Here is a 23,029-nt window from a genome sequence, read left to right as displayed (position 1 = left end):
CTTGAGCAGCAAATCATCATATTAGAATGATTTCTGAAGAATCATGTGACATTGAAGACTGGAGTAATGATGCTGAAAATTCAGATTTGATCACAGGAATAAATTACAGTTTACAATGTTTCCATCACTGAATAAAAAAGGTAATTACGACTTTTTATCTCACAATTCTGACGTTATAACTCGAAATTCTGAGTTTATATCCCGCAATTATGACTTAATTTCGCACAATTTAGAAATTATATTCCGCAATTATGACTTTTTATCCCGCAATTATGACTTTATTTCACGCAAGTGAGTTTATATCCCACAATTCTCACTTTATATCTCGCAATTCTGACTTTATTTCTCAATTCTGACTTTATTTTGCGCAATTACGAGTTTATATCCCACAATTCTCACTTTATATCTCGCAATTCTGACTTTATATCCCGTAATTCTGACTTTATTTCTCAATTATGACTTTATTTCGTGCAATTACGAGTTTATATCCCACAATTCTGACTTTATATCTCGCAATTCTGACTTTATATTCCGTAATTCGGACTTTATTTCTCAATTATGACTTTATTTCACGCAAGTGAGTTTATATCCCACAATTCTGACTTTATTTCACACAAATGTTTATCTCTCGCAATTCTGACTTTATATCTCGCAATTCTCACTTTATATCCCGTAATTCTGACTTTATTTCTCAATTCTGACTTTATTTTGCACAATTACGAGTTTATATCCCACAATTCTCACTTTATATCTCGCAATTCTGACTTTATTTCTCAATTCTGACTTTATTTTGCACAATTACGAGTTTATATCCCACAATTCTCACTTTATATCTCGCAATTCTGACTTTATATCCCATAATTTGGACTTTATTTCGCAATTCTGACTTTATTTCACACAAATGTTTATATCTTGCAATTCTGACTTTATTTCTCAATTCTGACTTTATTTTGCGCAATTACGAGTTTATATCCCACAATTCGGACTTTATTTCACACAAATGTTTATATCCCACAATTCTGACTTTATATCTCGCAATTCTGACTTTATATCCCGTAATTCTGACTTTATTTCTCAATTCTGACTTTATTTTGCACAATTACGAGTTTATATCCCACAATTCTCACTTTATATCTCGCAATTCTGACTTTATTTCTCAATTCTGACTTTATTTTGCACAATTACGAGTTTATATCCCACAATTCTCACTTTATATCTCGCAATTCTGACTTTATATCCCATAATTTGGACTTTATTTCGCAATTCTGACTTTATTTCACACAAATGTTTATATCTTGCAATTCTGACTTTATTTCTCAATTCTGACTTTATTTTGCGCAATTACGAGTTTATATCCCACAATTCGGACTTTATTTCACACAAATGTTTATATCCCACAATTCGGACTTTATTTCACACAAATGTTTATCTCTCGCAATTCTGACTTTATATCCCGTAATTATGACTTTATTTCTCAATTATGACTTTATTTCGCGCAATTACGAGTTTATATCCCACAATTCTGACTTTATTTCACACAAATGTTTATCTCTTGCAATTCTGACTTTATATCCCGTAATTCTGACTTTATTTCTCAATTATGACTTTATTTCACGCAAGTGAGTTTATATCCCACAATTCTGACTTTATTTCTAAATTCTGACTTTATTTCGCGCAATTACGAGTTTATATCCCACAATTCTCACTTTATATCTCGCAATTCTGACTTTATATCCCGTAATTCTGACTTTATTTCTCAATTCTGACTTTATTTCGCGCAATTACGAGTTTATATCCCGCAATTCTGACTTTATATCTCGTAATTCTGACTTTATTTCTCAATTCTGACTTTATTTCGCGCAATTACGAGTTTATATCCCGCAATTCTGACTTTATTTCATGCAATTCTGACTTTATTTTGTGCAATTGCAAAATTTAAATAGTTTTATTCCATGGTGGAAACAAGCTTCCTTAATTGTAATAATATTTCACAATTTTTACTGTATTTTTGATCAAATAAGTGCAGCCTTTGTGAGCAGAAGAGGCTCATTTCAAAACCTTTTTTGCTTAATTAAGTAGTCGTGTACATGTTCCTGGTCTCATGCTGGTTATAAATGTTTCGGCACATACTGACTGATTTTTAAGTCGCATTGAATCTCACTGAACTTGCCATTTCATGCTGACGTCAGAGGAGAAGTGAGTCATTTCCGCACAACTATCTTCACCAAACACAGAACGATGATTATTTCCGAACAGGTTTCCCAAAGCTTTCGCACAGTTCACAATCTGAGCTTCATCTCTGAGAAGGTCTTCATCTCTAGCATAAGAATATTAATATTCAAACAGGCAGAACTCCTGTAAAGATCCTTTATTTTTTTGCACTTTTTGTCATTTTCCTTCAAGATTTGAGTACTCCTTTATTTATGAAAGTATTGCTCTATGAATTTACGAGGAGAAATAATCATGTGTAGTTGTTCAGACTCTGTGAACCCAGCTTCTTGTTTGCTGTGACCCCCAAAAACATGTACGACTTTTACCGTGTTGCCTTGCTGCCAATGCGAACCAGAGCTAGAAACCAACCCGGACCATCTTTAAAGGCTGAAGAAGTGCTTCCATGTGGAGTTTCCCACCCGATCCACACCGGAGAAAGAAAACTGCCTGGGATGAGGATGTTCGGTTACATGTTTTGCCTTTTCCCGTTGCACATCAATCATTAGAGATTATTCTATAGAATTATTGACACAATAATATATATTTTTTCAGAAAAGCGTGAAGGGCCGGTTAAGTAACCTGAATGACTCGGATTGCAATTGTAATATGTTTCTGATCTGATCTTACGGCTCTTTGTTTTGGTGCCACAAAACAATGTTGAACTGTATGAAGTATTATTATTCGAAACACGTCCCTCTTGTAGAAATTAATGAATGTCACCCTGGCATAGCAGTGCAATTTTATTTTTATTTATATATATTTTTTTATATTTACTTTTTTTTTTTTTTTTTTGCATTTTATTTATTTTATTTTCATTGGCTGATTTTACAAGGAATTGGGTGAGATTCCGGTTGTCGATAATTGTATTTTAAGCTATGTTTCGGTTACACGTCGAATTCAAAAACGCATGCAGATTTTTCTTTTTGCTGTGAAAGAAAGACACGCCGCTTGCTTCCACGTAAAGTAAAACGCCTGAAGCAATATGAATGAATTGTGTAATGTTCTCCACACAGTCTGCTGATGTCGTTGCATGTGTGCACACTACTACTTTTGCCATTTTTAGTGAATGTCTTTGCTGAATCGGTGATGTCCAGCTCATCAGATGTCCACCCTTTACTCTTCCGCGACCGTTTGTTCCAGCGACACCTTCAGTGCTTCAGTGATCCAGCCGTAACAATTGTAAAGATTTCGAAGGCCTTATTTTTATACTGGACTCTGGTACAGAATCGGAGGTGTGAACAGGCGTTCCTCTCATTCCTAAGATGAGCAGTGTGTCTTTATACCGTGTGTGTCCTGTGGGTCACCGTGTTCTCAATGATATAGATGTGTATTTTCAGGTTTGATGATATTTTGCATTTCAGCTGTTACAGAAATACATTTTCTTACCTGCTCACCTGTGTTCTGCATTAATGTGTGTTTATTATCTATCTCTCTATCTATCTATTGTTCTATCTATCTATAGTTCTATCTATCATTCTATCTATATCATCCATCCATCGTTCTATCTATCTATCTATCTATCTATCTATCTATCTATCTATCTATCGTTCTATCTATATCATCCATCCATCTATCGTTCTGTCTATCTATCGTTCTATTTTTTATCTATCATTCTATCCATCCGTCATTCTGTCTATCATTCTATCTATCATTCTATCTATCTATAGTTCTATATATCATTCTATCTATCTATCTATCTATCTATCTATCGTTCTATCGTTCTATCTATCGTTCTATCTATATCATCCATCCATCTATCGTTCTGTCTATCTATCGTTCTATTTTTTATCTATCATTCTATCCATCCGTCATTCTGTCTATCATTCTATCTATCATTCTATCTATCATTCTATCTATCTATAGTTCTATATATCATTCTATCTATCTATCTATCTATCTATCTATCTATCTATCGTTCTATCGTTCTATCTATCGTTCTATCTATATCATCCATCATCTATCGTTCTGTCTATCTATCGTTCTATTTTTTATCTATCATTCTATCCATCCGTCATTCTGTCTATCGTTCTATCTATCATTCTATCATTCTATCATTCTATCTATCTATCGTTCTATCATTCTATCTATCGTTCTATTTTTATCTATCGTTCTATCCATCCATCCATCATCCATCTGTCATTCTATCTATCATTCTATCTATCGCTCTATCTATCGTTCTGTCGTTCTATCATTCTATCTATTGTTCTATCTATCGTTCTATCTATCATTCTACCTATATCATCCATCCATCTATCCCTCTGTCTATCTATCATTCTATCTATCGTTCTATCATCTATCTATCGTTCTATTTTTTATCTATCATTCTATCCATCCATCCGTCATTCTATCTATCGTTCTATCTATCGTTCTATCTATCATTCTATCGTTCTGTCTATCCATCTATCTATCTATCATTCTATCTATTGTTCTATCTATCGTTCTATCTATATCATCCATCCATCTATCATTCTATCTATCGTTCTATCATTCTATCTATCGTTCTATTTTTTATCTATCATTCTATCCATCCATCCGTCATTCTATCTATCGTTCTATCATCTATCTATCGTTCTATTTTTTATCTATCATTCTATCCATCCATCCGTCATTCTATCTATCGTTCTATCTATCGTTCTATCTATCATTCTATCGTTCTATCTATCCATCTATCTATCTATCATTCTATCTATTGTTCTATCTATCGTTCTATCTATATCATCCATCCATCTATCATTCTATCTATCTATCGTTCTATTTTTTATCTATCATTCTATCCATCCGTCATTCTATCTATCGTTCTATTTTTATCTATCGTTCTATCCATCCATCCATCATCCATCTGTCATTCTATCTATCGTTCTATTTTTTTATCTATCGTTCTATCATTCTATCGATCTGTATATCGTTCCGTCCATCCTTCTATCCATCTACCCATCCATCTATCTATCTATCTATGGCTCTTTCTATCATCCATTCATCTATCATTCTTTTTTATCTATCTATCTACGTATCTATCATTCTACTGATCTGTCTATCTGTCATTTCATCCATCTATCCATCCTTCTATCAATCTATCTATGTATCTATCTATCTATCCATCTATTGTTCTATCATTCTATCTATCCATCTGTCCATCCTTCTATCTATCTATCTATCATCCATCCATCTATTGTTCTATCATTCTATCTATCGTTCTATTCTATCTGTCGTTCCATCCATCCTTCTATCCATCTATCTATCGTTCTATTCTATTTATCGTTCTGTCATTCTATCATTCTATCTATCATCCATCATCTATCTATCGATGGTTACATCCATCCATCTATCGTTCTATTTCTATCTATCTTTAGTTCTATCCTCTTTCTATGATGAACAGATTTGCATCTTTCTTTTGACGCGCACGAGTTCATTAACAGAAGCACGTGCTCATATAAACAAGTTTTGCGCGCGAATCTCGGGTGGCGGTATCCTAGCAACGCAAGTACTCAGCACCTGAGGTCAGAAGTTTACTTCGCATTTCAAGCTTATAATCAGTTTATATTTGATTAATCTACGTCTAAATATTGATTATTACGCTTTAGCTGATAATATTATCTCTAATAAACAATATAGTACTATTAATATATTATTATTGTATCGATACTATGTAATTATTTCATACAGAACGGTAGTAGCCTAATATCGTCATTATTTCTCTATATTTATGGAAGAAATACATTTCAGAAAAATCTTAGAAATCCAAATGTAAATACTATAATATGTATAACTTACAATTCAATAAAACATTTTAATAAAAATATGGAAATAACGAACTTTTTTAAATTTAAAAACTTTCTGAGTTCATTAGAATGATCTAAAAAAAGGTCGCTATTGCCAAAAATGGTCTTTATTAGAAATTTTAAAATATTTGAAGTCCGTTTATTTTCATAGGCATTTATTTGTGTGATAGTCAAAGTTATTGACTGTACACTTATTAGATCATCTTTAAACGTTTTAAAGGTCTTGAAGGTCTCTTCTGCGACTCGAACACACAACCTTCCCAGTCCAGCCCGGATCATTGAGCACTAGGTCACGGCACCCTGCTAGATCTCCAGTGTTTGCTCAGTAGGGCACGTGCATGTGCTGGAGAGTCACATTCATGCGCGTGGAGGCGTCACACACCATCCAAGAGCTCATCGAGTCAAAGTCGAAGTATCTTCCGGGAATCTGCGGATTATGTCGGTAAGAACAGCTAGAAGCTTCGTTTAAGCCTTCCGACCTTCGATGAAGCGCTTTGCGTGCGTTTTAAACACGTAAAAGCGTCGCGTTTCCTCCCCGAACGCGGTTGTTTTGCAGAAAATGGCGTCATGGTTTTGTTGTTCAGTCTGTGGATGGTGAAGAGACGGTCGGTTTCGATTCCGCGCACGATTATAAAGGTTTTCAATAGTTTATTAGATGCGGATGACTGTTGTTAGCAACAATATTTGTGTTTTGTCGTGATATTTGTCATATGTGAGTCAGGAGAGCGCGCGCAATGGCGCGAGCCTCTCCAGCGCCGCGCGCAATGACGAGCAAAGCGCAGCAGTTTCTGTGGTTCGGCTCTGCATGTTTGGGTGTTGATGTGTTGTAAAGTTTATTTACCATGTTTGATGACGTCTTTTATGCCTTTCCATATGCGTCACTCGCCTTTTGTGGTTTTAAGATGCGTTATAAGTGGTTGTTCCTCGTGTCTAGCTCGTCAGTGTGAACTTTGATAGTTTCAAATTGTGGAGGAGGTATTAAATAATGCTGAAAAAATATGTTTAAGTGGCAGTTTGGATACTGTGACAACATTTTAACCTTATCAAAAGTCAAAGTACCCATGCAAAAACATACTTGAGTTGAAGTAAAAACATTTATACTCATTTAGAAGTAAGTTTAATGCAATACAAGCTTCGTAAAGCAACACAATTTCTGAATGTACTCACTATGAAGGGTTCGAGCACAAACCAGGTGTTATTTAACCAGGAGCTGATTTTATAGGTGTTTATAGACTGATTGTCAGCTGTTCTGACTTGAGTTTGCAACATTTCAAGTGTTCAGTTTCTATAGCACTCAACTTCAGTACATATTCTCCAAAATAATACTAAAGTACAGTAATGAAGAACAACTTTACACTTCTGGTGTGAGATTTTTGCCATTTGTGTTCACGTTAAATAGGCAGATGTAATGGATAGTGTTGGGAAACGTTACTTTTAAAAGTAATGCCTTACAATATTATGTCCCTCCCTAAAAAAAAAAAAAAGTAACTGAATTGTGTTAGTTACTTTTTATGTAAAATAATGCATTATGTTACTTTTTTTCTCCTTTTTCACCTGGGCTGGGCTTTTTTTCCTTCTTTTTTTTAACAATAGAAAAAGTTCTGTTTTTGGCAAATCTAAAACGAAATGCGATTTCATGCCTGTACAGTAGAGGGCGCAGCTCAAACTTTCTTTAGCAATAAAAACAAAACACTGAAATGCAAATGTGATGATTATCTAATTAAGTAATTTTTGCATATTAAATAGTATGGTTGCATTGGATCATCGAAGGTCAGCAGCAAAGACACTGGTTAATAAAGTGAGATTAAATACATAATGTATATTTGTTAAATTTAGCATATGTAATTATTGCATTAATTGAGTTTGCGTTTCACTGTTTTTAATCTTTTTGAGGAACACTGAATCTGTTTTCATGCAAGTGAGATGAGCAAATGCATGTTCACATTTAATCTAAAGCTACAATAACCATCATGATCACACAACGCCTCTTTTAACACAAGGGACAGGAGAGCCGTCAGGCAATAAATGGGTAAAGAAGTAACTTTAGTTACTTATTTGAAAACGTAACTCAGATATTTTGGTGTAAATTTATAAGTAATGTATTGCTATTTACTTGAAAAGTACGAAAGAGGATTAGGGCCAAGCAATAATGACTAATAAAATTAATAATGATTAATACTGAATGCATGTTTATTCTCGACATTTTATGATCGACTTTTTTCTCGAAACAATGAATTTTTTCTCAATTTAATGAGTTTATTCTTAACATTTTATTTTAAAAATTTTTCTTGAAATTCAATGACCTTTTTCTCGAAACATAACGACTTTATTCTCAAAATGTAATGAGTTTATTCTCTATTTTATATTCGACTTTAATCTCGCTTAATAATGACTTTAATCTCGAGATGGGTTTTATTTTTTTATTATTGCTTGGCCCTAATCCTCTTCCGTAGAAAAGTAATCTGATTACATAACTCGCGTTACCCACAACACCGGTAACGACTATAATGTCCTTCATGTGACATAATTATGAAACTCGTCAGAATATTTAAGTAAGCATGAATGTTTAATACAGAAATCGATTTGATAAATTAGCTGTCAATGTGTTTTGATAATAAATTATATATATATTCAGTTGTTTAATACTATTCTAAATTTGGTCTGATCTTTGTTATAGAATTTTGATTGAAATACAAAATGAAAATGTTTATTTTTAATTTTTAGGAAACAGTGTGAAGTACAACTTAGTAAATCTGTTATAAAATGGTCATTAATTTGTGGCCCAAATTAGAGAAAATCTGGCAAAACTGTTATAGATGAGGAAAAAAGGCTTTTAAGAGACATTTTAAAATGATTAAAGTCTTAAATTTTGATCTATCTATCTATCTATCTATCTATCTATCTATCTATCTATCTATCTATCTATCTATCTATCTATCTATCTATCTATCCTTATCCTTCAGTTGTTGTCAAGACTGAGAGCATATGTTGTTGTTTTTCAACCAAACTCCAGCAGAGGGCGACACTTAGAGATCCCAGTTTAAAGTGATAATGAATATCCTGACGTCATTCCAAACTTGTATGACGTTTGTCTTCTGTGGGACACAAAAGCAGATGTTTAGCCGAATGTTCATGCTGCTCTTTAAGATACAGTGAAACTGGATGGTGACCAAAAATGAGCACCATAAAACATCATAAATGTAGCCTGTGTGATTTGTTTGATGTATTGCAAACCTTCTCGAGTCGCCCAACCACGGTCACTTAGAGCTTAGACATTCTACTTCAAATTCCAGTTCCTGTCTTCTTTATTTATATGCATGTGTGTGGACTTTTTGAGAGATTTTCTTTGTTTGTTTCCATTTAGCTAGTTTAATTAGGTCAGCGGTTTATCAGTATATAAGTAGTTTGAAATCATCCAGCCATGAAAAAGCCCTCATCTTATTACATTACGGTGTGAATTGCTGCCACATTTCAATAACAGTGTGTCAGCGAGTGGAGTTTGATGGCTCTCTTCAGTCTGAGTATTCAGTGTTAGTGAGAGTGTTTGTAAGGACTTTTACAGGCACAAACATTTACAGGCTGACAGACATCTTATACAACCAATGTTTTTAATTCAAAAGCAAAGGGAAGTGTTGTGAAATGGACAGGGATGGAGACAAAGAGACAGACACTGAGACAAATATGCATATGAACAAACAAACTGACAGATCGTGTGTGTGTGTGTGTACTAAAAAGCTTACATTTAAAGGACATGGATCTGATCACTGTCCTTTAATGCCTTTTTAAGTTGGATTTAGAGGTGTCTGTTACACCTCTCTTCGGTACAGTTAAGCGCTTGTAGTCGCTGTTTATTGATCTGCTCTTCTCTCTATCTCCACAGAGGCACATTTGAAGAGGTTTAGAGATGGAGGAAACAGTGTCTGAAGCCCATTCGACTCCAGCCAATGAGAAGTGCTGTCAGACTGATGACATCGCAGGTGAGGCCGTTGTGCCCGGGCCTGACCACGCGAGCAAGACGCTAGGTAAACTTCCACTTTATGAGTCTTAAATGAATAATACATGCAGATGTCATCTGTGAAACACATTTTAACTTGACCAATGGGATCCTCTCTGACCTGTGCAGATGAATGGATATAATCCCAAACAAGGGTAAATGCTTTTTAATAGCGGCCCATCCGCTCTGATCCTTCCCTATTAGAGGATTAGAGCAAATTCCTCCTCTGCCTGCTATTGTCCTTCACTCGGTAGGGGCCACTAGAGTCTATGACCCTTACAGAGGTGAGGTCACACCCCTCCCCTCACACACACACACACATATATAGTGTGAAATGGTCACATTGATTGGGCTGATCTTTGCCCTTGTTATAGTGGGAGGTAAAGAGGCCACGCCCATGTGATGATGTATGCATGTGGGTGGGCTCAGGGGAGGGGCTGGAGTTGTGTGTGGAAGTGATATGATATAGCAGTTTTACTTCCTGTTTACATACTTTTTCTACTAATAGTAGAAATGCATTGAATGAACTTACAGGCTTTATAGAGTGTTTTCTTTTCAATCTCAACATTAATTTTGAGTATGTAAAACTAAAATAAATAAACATTGTCTTTATTATATACGATTATAGTGCTTATTTATATTTTGAATTAACTGAAAATATAAAAATAAAAGCTTTCATTTGAGTTTTAGTACATTTTGTTATGTGCTTTTGGTCTTTTTATTTAATATTTTAAATTATGTTTTATATTTTTTATTACAAGTTTTGTTAATTTTAGTTTTTTGTCATTAGTTTTTTAAATTTAATATTTTGAATTATGTTATATTTCTGTTTTTATTATAATTTTACAGTTTTAGTATTTTTTTTGTTTTTGTCATTTATTAGTTTTTTATTTAATATTTTGAATTATCTTTTATATTTTCAGTTTTCATTATAATTTTACAGTTTTAGTATTTTTTTTGTTTTTGTCATTTATTAGTTTTAGTATTTTGAATTATCTTTTATGTTTTATTTTATTATAAGTTTTGTTAATTTTTGTTTTTTGTCATTTATTAGTTTTTTAAATTTAATATTTTTATTATAATTTTACACTTAGTATTTTTTTGTTTTTGTCATCTTAGTTTTTTATTTAATATCTTGAATTAGCTTTTATATTTTCTGTTTTTATTATAATTTTACAGTTTTAGTATTTTTTTTTTGTTTTTGTCATTTATTAGTTTTTTATTTAATATTTTGAATTATCTTTTATATTTTCAGTTTTCATTTTAATTTTACAGTTTTAGTATTTTTTTTGTTTTTGTCATTTATTAGTTTATTTAGTATTTTGAATTATCTTTTATATTTTGTTTTATTATAAGTTTTGTTAATTTTTGTTTTTTGTCATTTATTAGTTTTTTAAATTTAATATTTTTATTATAATTTTACACTTAGTATTTTTTTGTTTTTGTCATCTTAGTTTTTTATTTAATATCTTGAATTAGCTTTTCTATTTTCAGTTTTTATTATAATTTTAAATTTTTAGTAATTTTTATGTTTTTGTAATTAGTTTTTTATTGAATATTTTAAATTGTCATTGTAACATTTTTAATAATTTATATTATGTACTTTTGTCATTTTTATTATTTTTTTATGTTTTACATTTTTAAAATAAAAAAAAAATATTTTTTATGTTTTCAGATTTCATTTTAAATTTAAAGACTTTTGTCATTTTATTATTATTTTTGAATAATTCTTTATTGCTTTAATTTACTTTCAATCCAGTTTTAGTAATTTTCGTACTTAACTTAAACATATTTATTTATTTATGTATTTATTTATTTATATTTATTAGTTGCAAAGCAAACTAATATCATCTAATGTTCATGTTATTTTATTTCAGCTTAATTACAGTTACCGAAAAGGATTTTTAATAGTTTTACTTTTAGTTATAACAACACCAAAACAGTCATGTACTACTATCAGCCAACTAGTGAGTAAATCAAGTTTTATTTACCAGCCAAAACCAATTTTTCTTTCCTCTGCCACTTGGAAAGTGCAAAATTTGGACCCTGGGCTCTGATGTCCAGTGGAAACTGGCTCACAGACCATCAAACCAGAAGCATAAGTCAGCAGCGTTGAACTGCGGAGCTCCAGATTGATTCAGAGTGTTTGTCGACTGGCACCTCCTCACCTAGCTGTCTTGACATTGGCAGATTTCTGCCCATTTCTCCAGGAAATTCCCTCACACAGTCATAAAACACCTCCAATATAAGGCGAGTCTCTGAGGACCGCTCTAAACACACTGCTGACTGCTCCGGCCATAAATTCTCCAACATCCCCATCATCAATCTCCCACTGATTTGGTCGCTTTATCCACAGCTGTGTTCGTGCCCCGTACCTTTACACACGATTGATTTTTTTCACCTCCTCACATAGTGAAGAGTTATTGTCTCCCACTGCGTATCTGTTCCCATGTAGCTCTGGTGACGGAAAATGCTCTTTTAAGAGCCGTTTTAGATAATCGTTTCTGAAGAAAATATAAGGGGTTTTGCTTGATGCTACAGTGTTTGTCCGTATCCATAACCTTAAGTTTGAGCAATAATAATAATACTAGTGTTATTTGCAAACTCCACTAATAAGTCTTCTCTGTAATAGTCTCCACAAACTAGAGCTTCATTAATCAAAACCTTGAAATATTGGCCCAAACAGAAGAGATATTATCCGGTGGAAAAATGTGTATTAAATCAAGGCTTTTGTTTCAGAGCCAGACGCTTTCGCAAATACTCATCTAGACAGTCGCAGGCAGCGACCATCAATAATGCAAACTTTAATAAAGTCTCATTTAGAAAGCACAAGCTGAACCTCTGAATGGATATGACTCATTTCGGTGAGATCTGCCATCCAAAACATACTGGCATGAGCACAGCAAACTAGACTTCAGATCATCATTTCAGTATAATGAGTTTGTCTGTGGAGAATTATTCAACGAGATTCAGCCTGACGGACTGTCATAAGTGTTAATAAGAGAGATAAGCAGTATTACAAGTCAGGTACTTGATTAATATTCTGTAAAGACCTTCAGTATAAGCATTTCTCAGGTGTGAATAATATGCAATGATGCTTTATGCATTTGTTATATTTACGACAGCTAATCTATTTGTTTAAAGACCTGTTCACACTAAGAATGATAATGATTACTATATTAGCATTAGTCTCAGATGTCACGCCCATGTGCAGGTTCAATCTGATTGATTGAATTGTACAGGATTTGCTCCTAAACATGACGTAGAACAAACTGTGATTGGTTGCTTTTACATGTCAGTCACATGTCCTCATGGGCGGTCTTTGGCCATTAAAAGCTGCGATAGAGTCCGAAATCAACCCCCATACCCTTAAATAGGGCACTATTTGAGGGAACAGCCATTTGTAGTAGTGTTTGAAACCATAGTGGACGTTATCAAGTGCACTCATTTAATCCCAGAATGCACTGCAAATACATCCAATGTATGCTCAACGGCTAGAGAATACCCATAATGCACTGTGAGGGTCGCGCTAAATGAATTCCCGCGTCTCTCCAGAAGATGGCGCCCCCAGCTGTAATATTTTTAATCTTACTATTGGAGCTGGAGGTTTATTAGGCTGCTGTCACTTTAAGAGCTTATACACAGATCCAATATACTGTTGCACGCCATGTGTTTTTAACAATTTATGTTCCAAAAATGGACTGTGTTTACTTGAATACTCACCAAGATGGACATTTTGAGGTAATTTTGTATGTATTTGACCGTTTAATCGCAGTAAGACACTCAATATGGTACCCGCGAGCTGTTTGAGGGGGGGGCTTTATGTGCATGGCACTAATTTGCAGTGTTGTCTGAAACCATAGTGGTCGTTATCAAGTGCACTCATTTAATCCCACAATGCACCGCAATAACGAGTGTACATCCGATGTATGCTCAACGGCTAGAGAATACCCATAATGCACTGTAAGGGTCGCGCCAAATGAATTCCCGCGTCTCGCCAGAAGATGGCGTCCCCAGCTGTAATCTTTTAATCTTACTATTGGAGCTGGAGGTTTATTAGGCTGCTGTCACTTTAAGAGCTTATACACAGATCCAATATACTGTTGCACGCCATGTGTTTTTAACAATTTATGTTCCAAAAATGGACTGTGTTTACTTGAATACTCACCAAGATGGACATTTTGAGGTAATTTTGTATGTATTTGACCGTTTAATCGCAGTAAGACACTCAATATGGTACCCGCGAGCTGTTTGAGAGGGGGCTTTATGTGCATGGCACTAATTTGCAGTGTTGTCTGAAACCATAGTGGTCGTTATCAAGTGCACTCATTTAATCCCACAATGCACCGCAATAACGAGTGTACATCCGATGTATGCTCAACGGCTAGAGAATACCCATAATGCACTGTGAGGGTCGCGCCAAATGAATTCCCGCATCTCGCCAGAAGATGGCGCCCACAGCTGAATCATCAATCCATCCAATTTTCAAACCGCTGGTCCGATGTGGGTACAGCATAGTATCATACGGATATAAATTCCTTTTTAGTTATTAAATTGTTTAATTAAGGTTTATACATGTTAGAGTTCAAGATAAATATTTTCATTACTATTTGAGCTGCCTGTTTGCCAAGTTTCAAATGATTATTAAACAGCTAACTATGCAAAAGCGGCAGGCGGCAGCCCTTCCGACGCACTCAGTGTCCAAATTCACTCACTCGTTTTCATTCATTCCTTCAAGTGGACTATATTAGTGGGCTAATGTAGGGAATGAGGGTAAGGGGGCGATTTCGAAGTTTTGTCGTCTGCCGCTTTAAATGTCGGGCTCTTTAAAGCAGGATGGATTCTGATTGGCTGTCAATGTTTTCATTGTTCATAAGCTGGAAAAAAATCTGAAAGTGATTCCAGTTATATAATTTCTCTGTGCTGTTATAGTTACAGTTGTGGTGTGTACTCTGCTATTCTTTCATATTTAGAGTGATTTTTAGAACAATATCTTCATCATTACATTTATAGACCTTGGTGTGAATGGGCCTTAAAGGGATAGTTCACCCAAAAATGAAAATTTTGTCATCACATTACTCACCCTCATGTTGTTCCAAACCTGTTTGACTCATACAAGTTTGGAACTTGAGGGTGAGAAAGTGATGACAAAATTTTCATTTTTGGGTGAACTATCCCTTTAATATTGTTCTGAACATATATGAAGTGCAATTTCAAGAGTATAGTATGCATATCATAAATAATGAATTGACGTTACTGTAAGAATGCACTGTTTTTCTGTTGCAGTCTACTCCACAGAACCTGGAGATCCTCCTCTGCTACAAACACCGCTGCTCACCTCCAAATCTGGCATCCAGCAGATCATTGAATGTTTCCGCACAGGTGCTTATATGTGTTACCTCGCCTCTGTTTCCTCTCTTTATGACCGTAGTAGAACAAACCATTATAATGAAATGGAAAGTATGTGCAACACTGTTTCCGAAAGCATTGCCTGACCCAACACAGAATCTCAATGAATCTCATCACTGCCCTCTTGCGCTTATTTGCAGGTACTGCGCAGCTGAAACACATTCTCCTGAAAGAGGTGGACACAATCTTTGAATGCAAACTCTGCCGCAGTCTCTTCCGTGGCCTTCCCAATCTGATCAAGCACAAGGAAATTTATTGTTTCACTCGAATGCCTGAACCTGATGGTTAGTATAACATTGCCTTTTTGCTGTTCATCCTGTCTTAAAAGACCACTGTTGAATTTGCCATTAAATTTTTTCATTGATGTATGGAAATAAAATGTAATTATGTTTATTCTGCCTGTTCTGTTTATTTTTCCAGCGTCTAATTGTGATTTGTGATCTAATTGGGATTCAGGAAAAACATTTAAAGCCAGCTTAACACTCACAGCTTGCACTTTTGTTTCTACTGTCACTTTAAAGGCCAATTCACACCAAGAAAGATAACAGACCATTATCGTTTGTTGGTGTGGACGCAAATATAATTATCAGTATAGTTGTCTTTATAGTTATCATTCTTGGTGTGAACAGACCTAAAGCCAGGATTAGGCCTTTTTAAAGTAGTCATTTTTTAAACGTGCATCTTGAGACAAACAATGGCACTGACATTTTTTAAAATATGTTAGTGAAAGTTACTTTTAGTTAAGACAGTTCAAACATGCATTTTAGTCTGGGACTAGATTTAAGCCTTGTCTGTGAAACAATAGTATATCTACATAGTGCTCCTTAATATCAAAGAAGCTTAGAAAGTCCTGTTTTCCATGATAGGGTCCAGTTAACTAAGATCTACTTCCGGTTTGTCTTCTAGACCCCTCTGGAGATGGCAAAAAAAGCTTGAAAGAACTTATTGAAGCCATCTATCCCCGCTCTGATAAAGAAGAATACATACTGAAATTTGAACCCATTCCCAGCAACCAGAATGCAGTGTACCAGTACCTGTCCAAAGACGACGACCTGCCACCTTCATCTCAGAGCCCTAACCACACGCCCACAGACAGCTGGAGACACTACCACTCCAACAGCCAGGAGATGTACACAGACGAGGTCCGGTTGGAAGAAGAGGAGAGCAATTGCATTGATGACGAAGATGAAAGGGAGAACATGGACAAAGTAGAGGAAGATGCAGAGGAAAACAAGCAGCATCCGGATGCTGAAGAACCTGAGGAGCCATTGGAAGAAGACCTGGCCTCATGCAGATGCCTCCTCTGCAATAGGACATACAGGGTTCGAGGTCACCTCAGGAGACACCTGCAGACTGTTCACAAGATTGTATCCTCCGGTTCCACAACCAAATCTACTGATCCCCCGTCCAACTCCAAGAAAATGGTCAACGGTAAAGTTCCAGACAGTCCCAACACTAGTCCCAGATCCTCCTCTAACTCCCAGAGCCCCAAGGAGGACAAGGTGTCATCCAAGGCTGAATTCTCTGCAGGCTTTGACTTCAAGGCGCGCTTCTGCAAGCTCTGCAAACGGACATTCAGCTCCGTGCAGAACCTGGAGAAACACATCGAGCTGCATACGGACAATGGCACGGACTTCTTTGTCAAGTTTTACTGCTGCCCGCTCTGCCGCTACAAGACGCGCCGCAAAAGAGACGTGCTACGCCATCTCTCGGAGTTCCACAAGAAGAAGTCCTCCTACCTGAGCCGGATCTCACAGTTGCTGGAGAGCTACGCCGTCAAGAAGCCAGCGGAGGTCGTGTTGAACAAAGAAGAGGTGAAAGATCAAGGTCGACAAGAAGAAGTGAAAGTCAACCACAACCACACTTCGCCATATCCGACGCGAAGGAACCTAAAAACACCTGCCATAATGCGAAACAAGACCTCAAAGACTGGCAATAAGGGGCGCCGCGTCCAAGAAGTGACCAATAGCAAAAAAGTGAAGCCCAGTAGCCCTAAAGGGAGTGTCACTAAGAAATCTCTGCACGTGTGCAACATCTGTGGGCAAAGCTTTAAAAAGACAAGGTACCTGGGGTTGCACAAGAGAAGCCATCTAAAAACCGCAGCAAGGAGTGCAGGTATCAGAACACGATCAAAGGTCATGCTTTGGTGAGTGCACCTCCTAAAGAGTTTTACAAACCCTAGTGAGCTGCCTTGCTTTCTACTGCCTAGGTAGCTTCCTAGTAGGCTAAAAGATTGGCTGAAAAAAAGGCTGCTTTGTCCACTAACTTTGTACTTATTTTTTTGATGTAGCTCTTTGCAATGCGTTCTGCAATTGCATTCTTGACAAAAAAAAGTATGCAATTCTGCTTTCGAATTTTGCCAAAACATCTCAGAATGCAGGTCGCCTCATTGCAATGCATTCTGAAATTGCTTTCTTGACAAAAAATGCATGCAATTCTGCTTTCGAATTTTGCCAAAACATATTAAAAGGCAGATCACTTCATCGCATTGCATTCTTGACAAAAATGCATGTAATTCTGCCTTTGAATTTGGCCAAAACATCACAGAATGCAGATCACCTCACCGCAATACATTCTGCAATTGCATTCTTGACCAAAAGAAAGTGCAATTCTGCCTTCCGAAAATCGGCCAAAACATCTCAATACAGATCACCTCATTGCAATGAATTCTGCCATTGCATTCTTGACAGAAAAATGTATGCCATTCTGCCTTTGAATTTGGCCAAAACACTTCATTGCAATGCATTTTGCCATTGCATTCTTGACAAAAAAAAGCATGCAATTCTGCTTTCAAATTTGGCCAAAACATCTGAGAAGGCAGGTCACTTCCTCGCAATGCATTCTGCATTTGCCTTCTTGACAAAAAAATGCATGCAATTCTGCTTTCGAATTTTGCCAAAACATCTCAGAATGCAGGTCGCCTCACTGCAATGCATTCTGAAATTGCTTTCTTGACAAAAATGCATGTAATTCTGCCTTTGAATTTGGCCAAAACATCACAGAATGCAGATCACCTCACCACAATACATTCTGCAATTGCATTCTTGACACAAAAAAGTGCAATTCTGCCTTTCGAAAATCGGCCAAAACATCTCAATGCAGATCACCTCATTGCAATGAATTCTGCCATTGCATTCTTGACAGAAAAATGTATGCCATTCTGCTTTCGAATTTGGCCAAAACATATTAAAAGGCAGATCACTTCATCGCATTGCATTCTTGACAAAAATGCATGTAATTCTGCCTTTGAATTTGGCCAAAACATCACAGAATGCAGATCACCTCACCACAATACATTCTGCAATTGCATTTTTGACAAAAAAAAAGTGCAATTCTGCCTTTCGAAAATCGGCCAAAACATCTCAATACAGATCACCTCATTGCAATGAATTCTGCCATTGCATTCTTGACAGAAAAATGTATGCCATTCTGCTTTCGAATTTGGCCAAAACACTTCATTGCAATGCATTTTGCCATTGCATTCTTGACAAAAAAAAAGCATGCAATTCTGCTTTCAAATTTGGCCAAAACATCTGAGAAGGCAGGTCACTTCGTCGCAATGCATTCTGCATTTGCCTTCTTGACAAAAAAATGCATGCAATTCTGCTTTCGAATTTTACCAAAACATCTCAGAATGCAGATCACCTCACCACAATACATTCTGCAATTGCATTCTTGACAAAAAAAAATGCAATTCTGCCTTTCGAAAATCAGCCAAAACATCTCAATGCAGATCACCTCATTGCAATGAATTCTGCCATTGCATTCTTGACAGAAAAATGTATGCCATTCTGCCTTTGAATTTGGCCAAAACACTTCATTGCAATGCATTTTGCCATTGCATTCTTGACAAAAAAAAGCATGCAATTCTGCTTTCAAATTTGGCCAAAACATCTGAGAAGGCAGGTCACTTCGTCGCAATGCATTCTGCATTTGCCTTCTTGACAAAAAAATGCATGCAATTCTGCTTTCGAATTTTACCAAAACATCTCAGAATGCAGATCACCTCACCACAATACATTCTGCAATTGCATTCTTGACAAAAAAAAATGCAATTCTGCCTTTCGAAAATCAGCCAAAACATCTCAATGCAGATCACCTCATTGCAATGAATTCTGCCATTGCATTCTTGACAGAAAAAAGCATGCATTTCTGCCTTCATTTTGGCCAAAACATCTCAGAAGGTAGTAGTAAAATGTTGCCTACATAGGCTCACTCTTGATGCAAAATCAGGAGCTGTCTAGGTAGGAAGTTTACTAGGTTGTGTGCAGTTGTTTCCTGTGCTAGCATGTGTTCGTTCTGCCTCTGAACTCTGTTGTAGGGGAGAGAGGAATTGTGCCGTGATTGGCGGATTGCTAGCACAGCCTTGCTGCTAATGAATAAGAGAAATCCCAGGGTGGACTTCCAGCATGGAAGAATGAAGCATGGATGCCACAGCAAGGCCCCGGAAATTAGGCCGCCCCGGTCTCACCTCAAGGTTTAAAGAGCCCTTGGGGTGCCGGTAGAGCGGTGAGGGGGGGCTTCTTTAAGAAGCAATTAAGATAACTCACCCGTGTCCTTGGAAACAGGGTTCGGCTCAGCCGGGCGGTATTAATCACGCTGCTCTGTCACAGGACCGGAGAGACAAGAGAAGCTCTCTGATCTTCAAATAAGGGTGACGGAGTTGCCTAGGGTATCCATGACCATTCTTGACTTGCTTTTTTTCCCATTAATGCCCCATTTTCTCCCGTGGTAGAAGTCCATATGTCACTCTGGCAGTTAGCATTTCACTTGTTCCTTTGGGTCTTAGTCTTTGTGTTTTTCCCTGGGTTGCAGTAAGTTACATCTAACATGAAAACACATGAAGGCTGGATTACCAGCTGCTCCCAGTCGACATGTTGCACAGAGTTACTTAAGCAATAAAGAACTGGAGTCTGTGCGTAATGTGTCCGATAAACATTCAGCCTCGGCGCACAGCCTCATGTACCTTATTATATTATATTATATTATATTATATTATATTATATTATATTATATTATATTATATTATATTCCGTGTTGGGTAAGTTACTCAAAAAAAAAGAAATTAATTACTAGCTACTTAATAAATCTTCAATAGTGAAATTAGATTACTGTACTAATTACACTCTAAAAAATATTGCATTACTGATTACTTTCTAAATCCCACATCAACCTCGACCAGTTGAACAATACAAGGATAGACATGAAACTGCTCATTTTATTCTGTCAAATAAGTGTGTTTTATATAGAATTATATTATTTAGGATATCAGCCATATAATATTAAAATTATTATATGAGCCAGAATTTTACTATAGTACATGCCCTATGGTTTTACCATGGTAAAGACATCATGATAGCTTTCTATAAAACCTTGATAATACTATGATACTGTTTTTGTCTCTTTCTAACTCGTCCTGTCTCTCTTTATTAGATATTTTCTGACAGCGAACTGGACTTGCAGCGACAGCGGAAAGACATATTGGACAGCCCAACCGTTACAAAAAGTACAAAGATCCCAGTGCTGTACTTCGAAAAAGTTGTCAATGTACAAAAAAGAAGTTAGTAGGGTGTAAGAAATGTGTGGAAATGTGTGCCTGAGCTTTCCCATCGTCCCAAACACACACATCGGAGAATGTGTAACTGTACAGTATTTTCAGCTGTGCTCTATTATCCATTTATGATGGGTTCAGACCACTCTCAAATGTAAGAGGAAATATATATGCTTTGCCATCAGTAAGATTTGACATTTCCATCCAAAAACGGCCAGATGATAATTCCAGGCTCCAGATGTAGTGAACTGGCCTCAGGCGGAGCTTCAAGACACACATGCTCTTGTTGAGAGGGCACTGAACATGGCTGAACGCTGCTATTGACACCCATCAGACTCATTGGTATCCAGTGCAGTGGGATGGGGTGAGATCTGGACATCTTTCTTTACAATCGCTGAGAAAACGGTGGACACTGAAGACCACTGGAACAACATGAACTCAGTTATATTAAGGGAAAGGGATCATTTATGTTTGAAAAGCACGTGCTCTGGGGAAGATGATCAGTTGTGCTTGTGTGAACTGCAGGTAAAACACTTTCTATCAGATCTTTTTTTAGTTGTGTTTCCCTGCAGTTCTTTGATTAATTCGTCTGATATCAGTTTTAGATGATTCTTGTGTTATTTTACGCTCTTCATTTGTCTTTTCACATTTTACAGAAAATGTTGACTGGTCTTCAGAAGCATTTACTGTGCAAATCTGTAGTTTCTTTGTTTAGCCTTCTGGAGGATAAAAGTTGGTATTTTTTGTATTTTTCATTTTTCTTTGTATTGACCAACAATAAATGGATAAATTTAACACATGCATTGTTTTCCATGTGCTATTTGTTTCAAATAATTTGCAAATGTTGTTTTAAGTGAAGTTTAAAGGCATTTTGCATGTAAAATGATGGAACTAAAGCGGGTTTGTAAGTATGTTTTTCTTTTTGATTAAAGTTACCCTTAACACATCAATATATAACACTTCACTCTGATTCTATATGTAACTCTGGACCACAAAACCAGTCATAATTTGCATATTTGTAACAATAGCCAACAATACTTTGTATGGCTCAAAATGACTGATTTGTCTTTTATGCCAAAAATCATTAGGATATTAATGTTCCATGAAGATATTGTAAATTTCCTATTGCAAATATATCAAAAATGTATGTTTGTGAGTGGATATGCATTGCTAAGGACTTTGAGGCGATTTTCTCCATATTTTGATTTTTTTGCACCCTCATCTCCGCCAAATATTGTCCTATCCTAACAAACTATACATCAATGGAAAGCTTATTTTTTAGCTCATTTTAAAACAAATTGACCCTTAGGAATGGTTTTATGGTCCAGGGTCACATATGTGTATATAAATGTAATATTTATTATATTTACAGAAAGGCTAAAATATGATTGTAAATCCCAAAGTGTAGTAGTGAATAACTGAGGTTAGTTTGGGAAGCAGTGTCATAATTTGGTGAGTGATCAAGTGTTCTTACACCACTAGAGGGCAATAGTGCGCTATTTATAACCAGCTGTTGAAGTAAAATGCAGCCAAATCTGACATTCCCCAACTTTCTAGAAAAAAAATATTTTACTGTTTGGAAATACAAGTTCAATTTATTCAGATGTGGACTTTGGTTAGTTGTCCAAGATAATGACTGAATGAATAAATAAATAGTTAGGTCATTTCATGCTGAAGAGTGTTTGAAACTACTTGTTTGCGTTCAGACTCATTAAATCAATACATTGAAGTAGGGTAATTTAGAGTACATCCAAAAAGAAAAAAATATATAATTTGCGTTAGATGACACCAGACATCATAATTCGGTGCTATTTGACTGATTTAACTTATTATTATTATATTATTATTTATTCCAAGTACAAATGCAGCGCGAAATCCAAAAAGAGGTTATAATCTTCACATTCCTGCATTTATTCCCTCCTTTATTCAACTATTTCTGCACTTCTGCATCCTTTTTTTTTTTTTTGTGCACAAGAATGGGTGTTTCCTTGATCGTTCTGAGGAAACCATCCTGTGCGTTTCCTTCTGAAATGAGAGCATGCTTAATTTAAGACTGCATGTGATGCACGAGAGAGAGAGAGAGAG

At 35.9% G+C, this 23,029-nt stretch overlaps 1 protein-coding gene across 3 annotated transcripts; it reads left to right on the top strand.

Moving 5' to 3' along the window:
- The first annotated feature begins 6,143 nt into the window (after positions 1–6,143).
- Positions 6,144–21,745, top strand: znf800b (zinc finger protein 800b). Of its 3 annotated transcripts, none has more exons than XM_048155966.1 (6): positions 6,144–6,432; positions 9,871–10,012; positions 15,271–15,366; positions 15,534–15,677; positions 16,300–17,508; positions 20,827–21,745. In XM_048155966.1, the coding sequence occupies exons 2-6, from the start codon at positions 9,895–9,897 to the stop codon at positions 20,835–20,837; spliced, it is 1,578 nt and encodes a 525-aa protein (XP_048011923.1). In that variant the 5' UTR covers positions 6,144–6,432; positions 9,871–9,894; the 3' UTR covers positions 20,838–21,745. The 3 variants fall into 3 exon arrangements, with proteins under 3 accessions (XP_048011923.1, XP_048011921.1, XP_048011922.1); XM_048155964.1 differs by having other exon boundaries at positions 6,150–6,432; positions 16,300–17,539; XM_048155965.1 differs by lacking the exon at positions 6,144–6,432 and adding an exon at positions 6,489–6,626 and having other exon boundaries at positions 16,300–17,539.
- Positions 21,746–23,029: the final 1,284 nt, after the last annotated feature.

Source organism: Megalobrama amblycephala, linkage group LG14 (assembly GCF_018812025.1).
Source record: "Megalobrama amblycephala isolate DHTTF-2021 linkage group LG14, ASM1881202v1, whole genome shotgun sequence".
NCBI classification, from domain to species: Eukaryota; Metazoa; Chordata; class Actinopteri; order Cypriniformes; family Xenocyprididae; genus Megalobrama; species Megalobrama amblycephala.
Note: the sequence above shows the minus strand (reverse complement) of the source record. Positions and strands in the feature narration are given on the sequence as shown.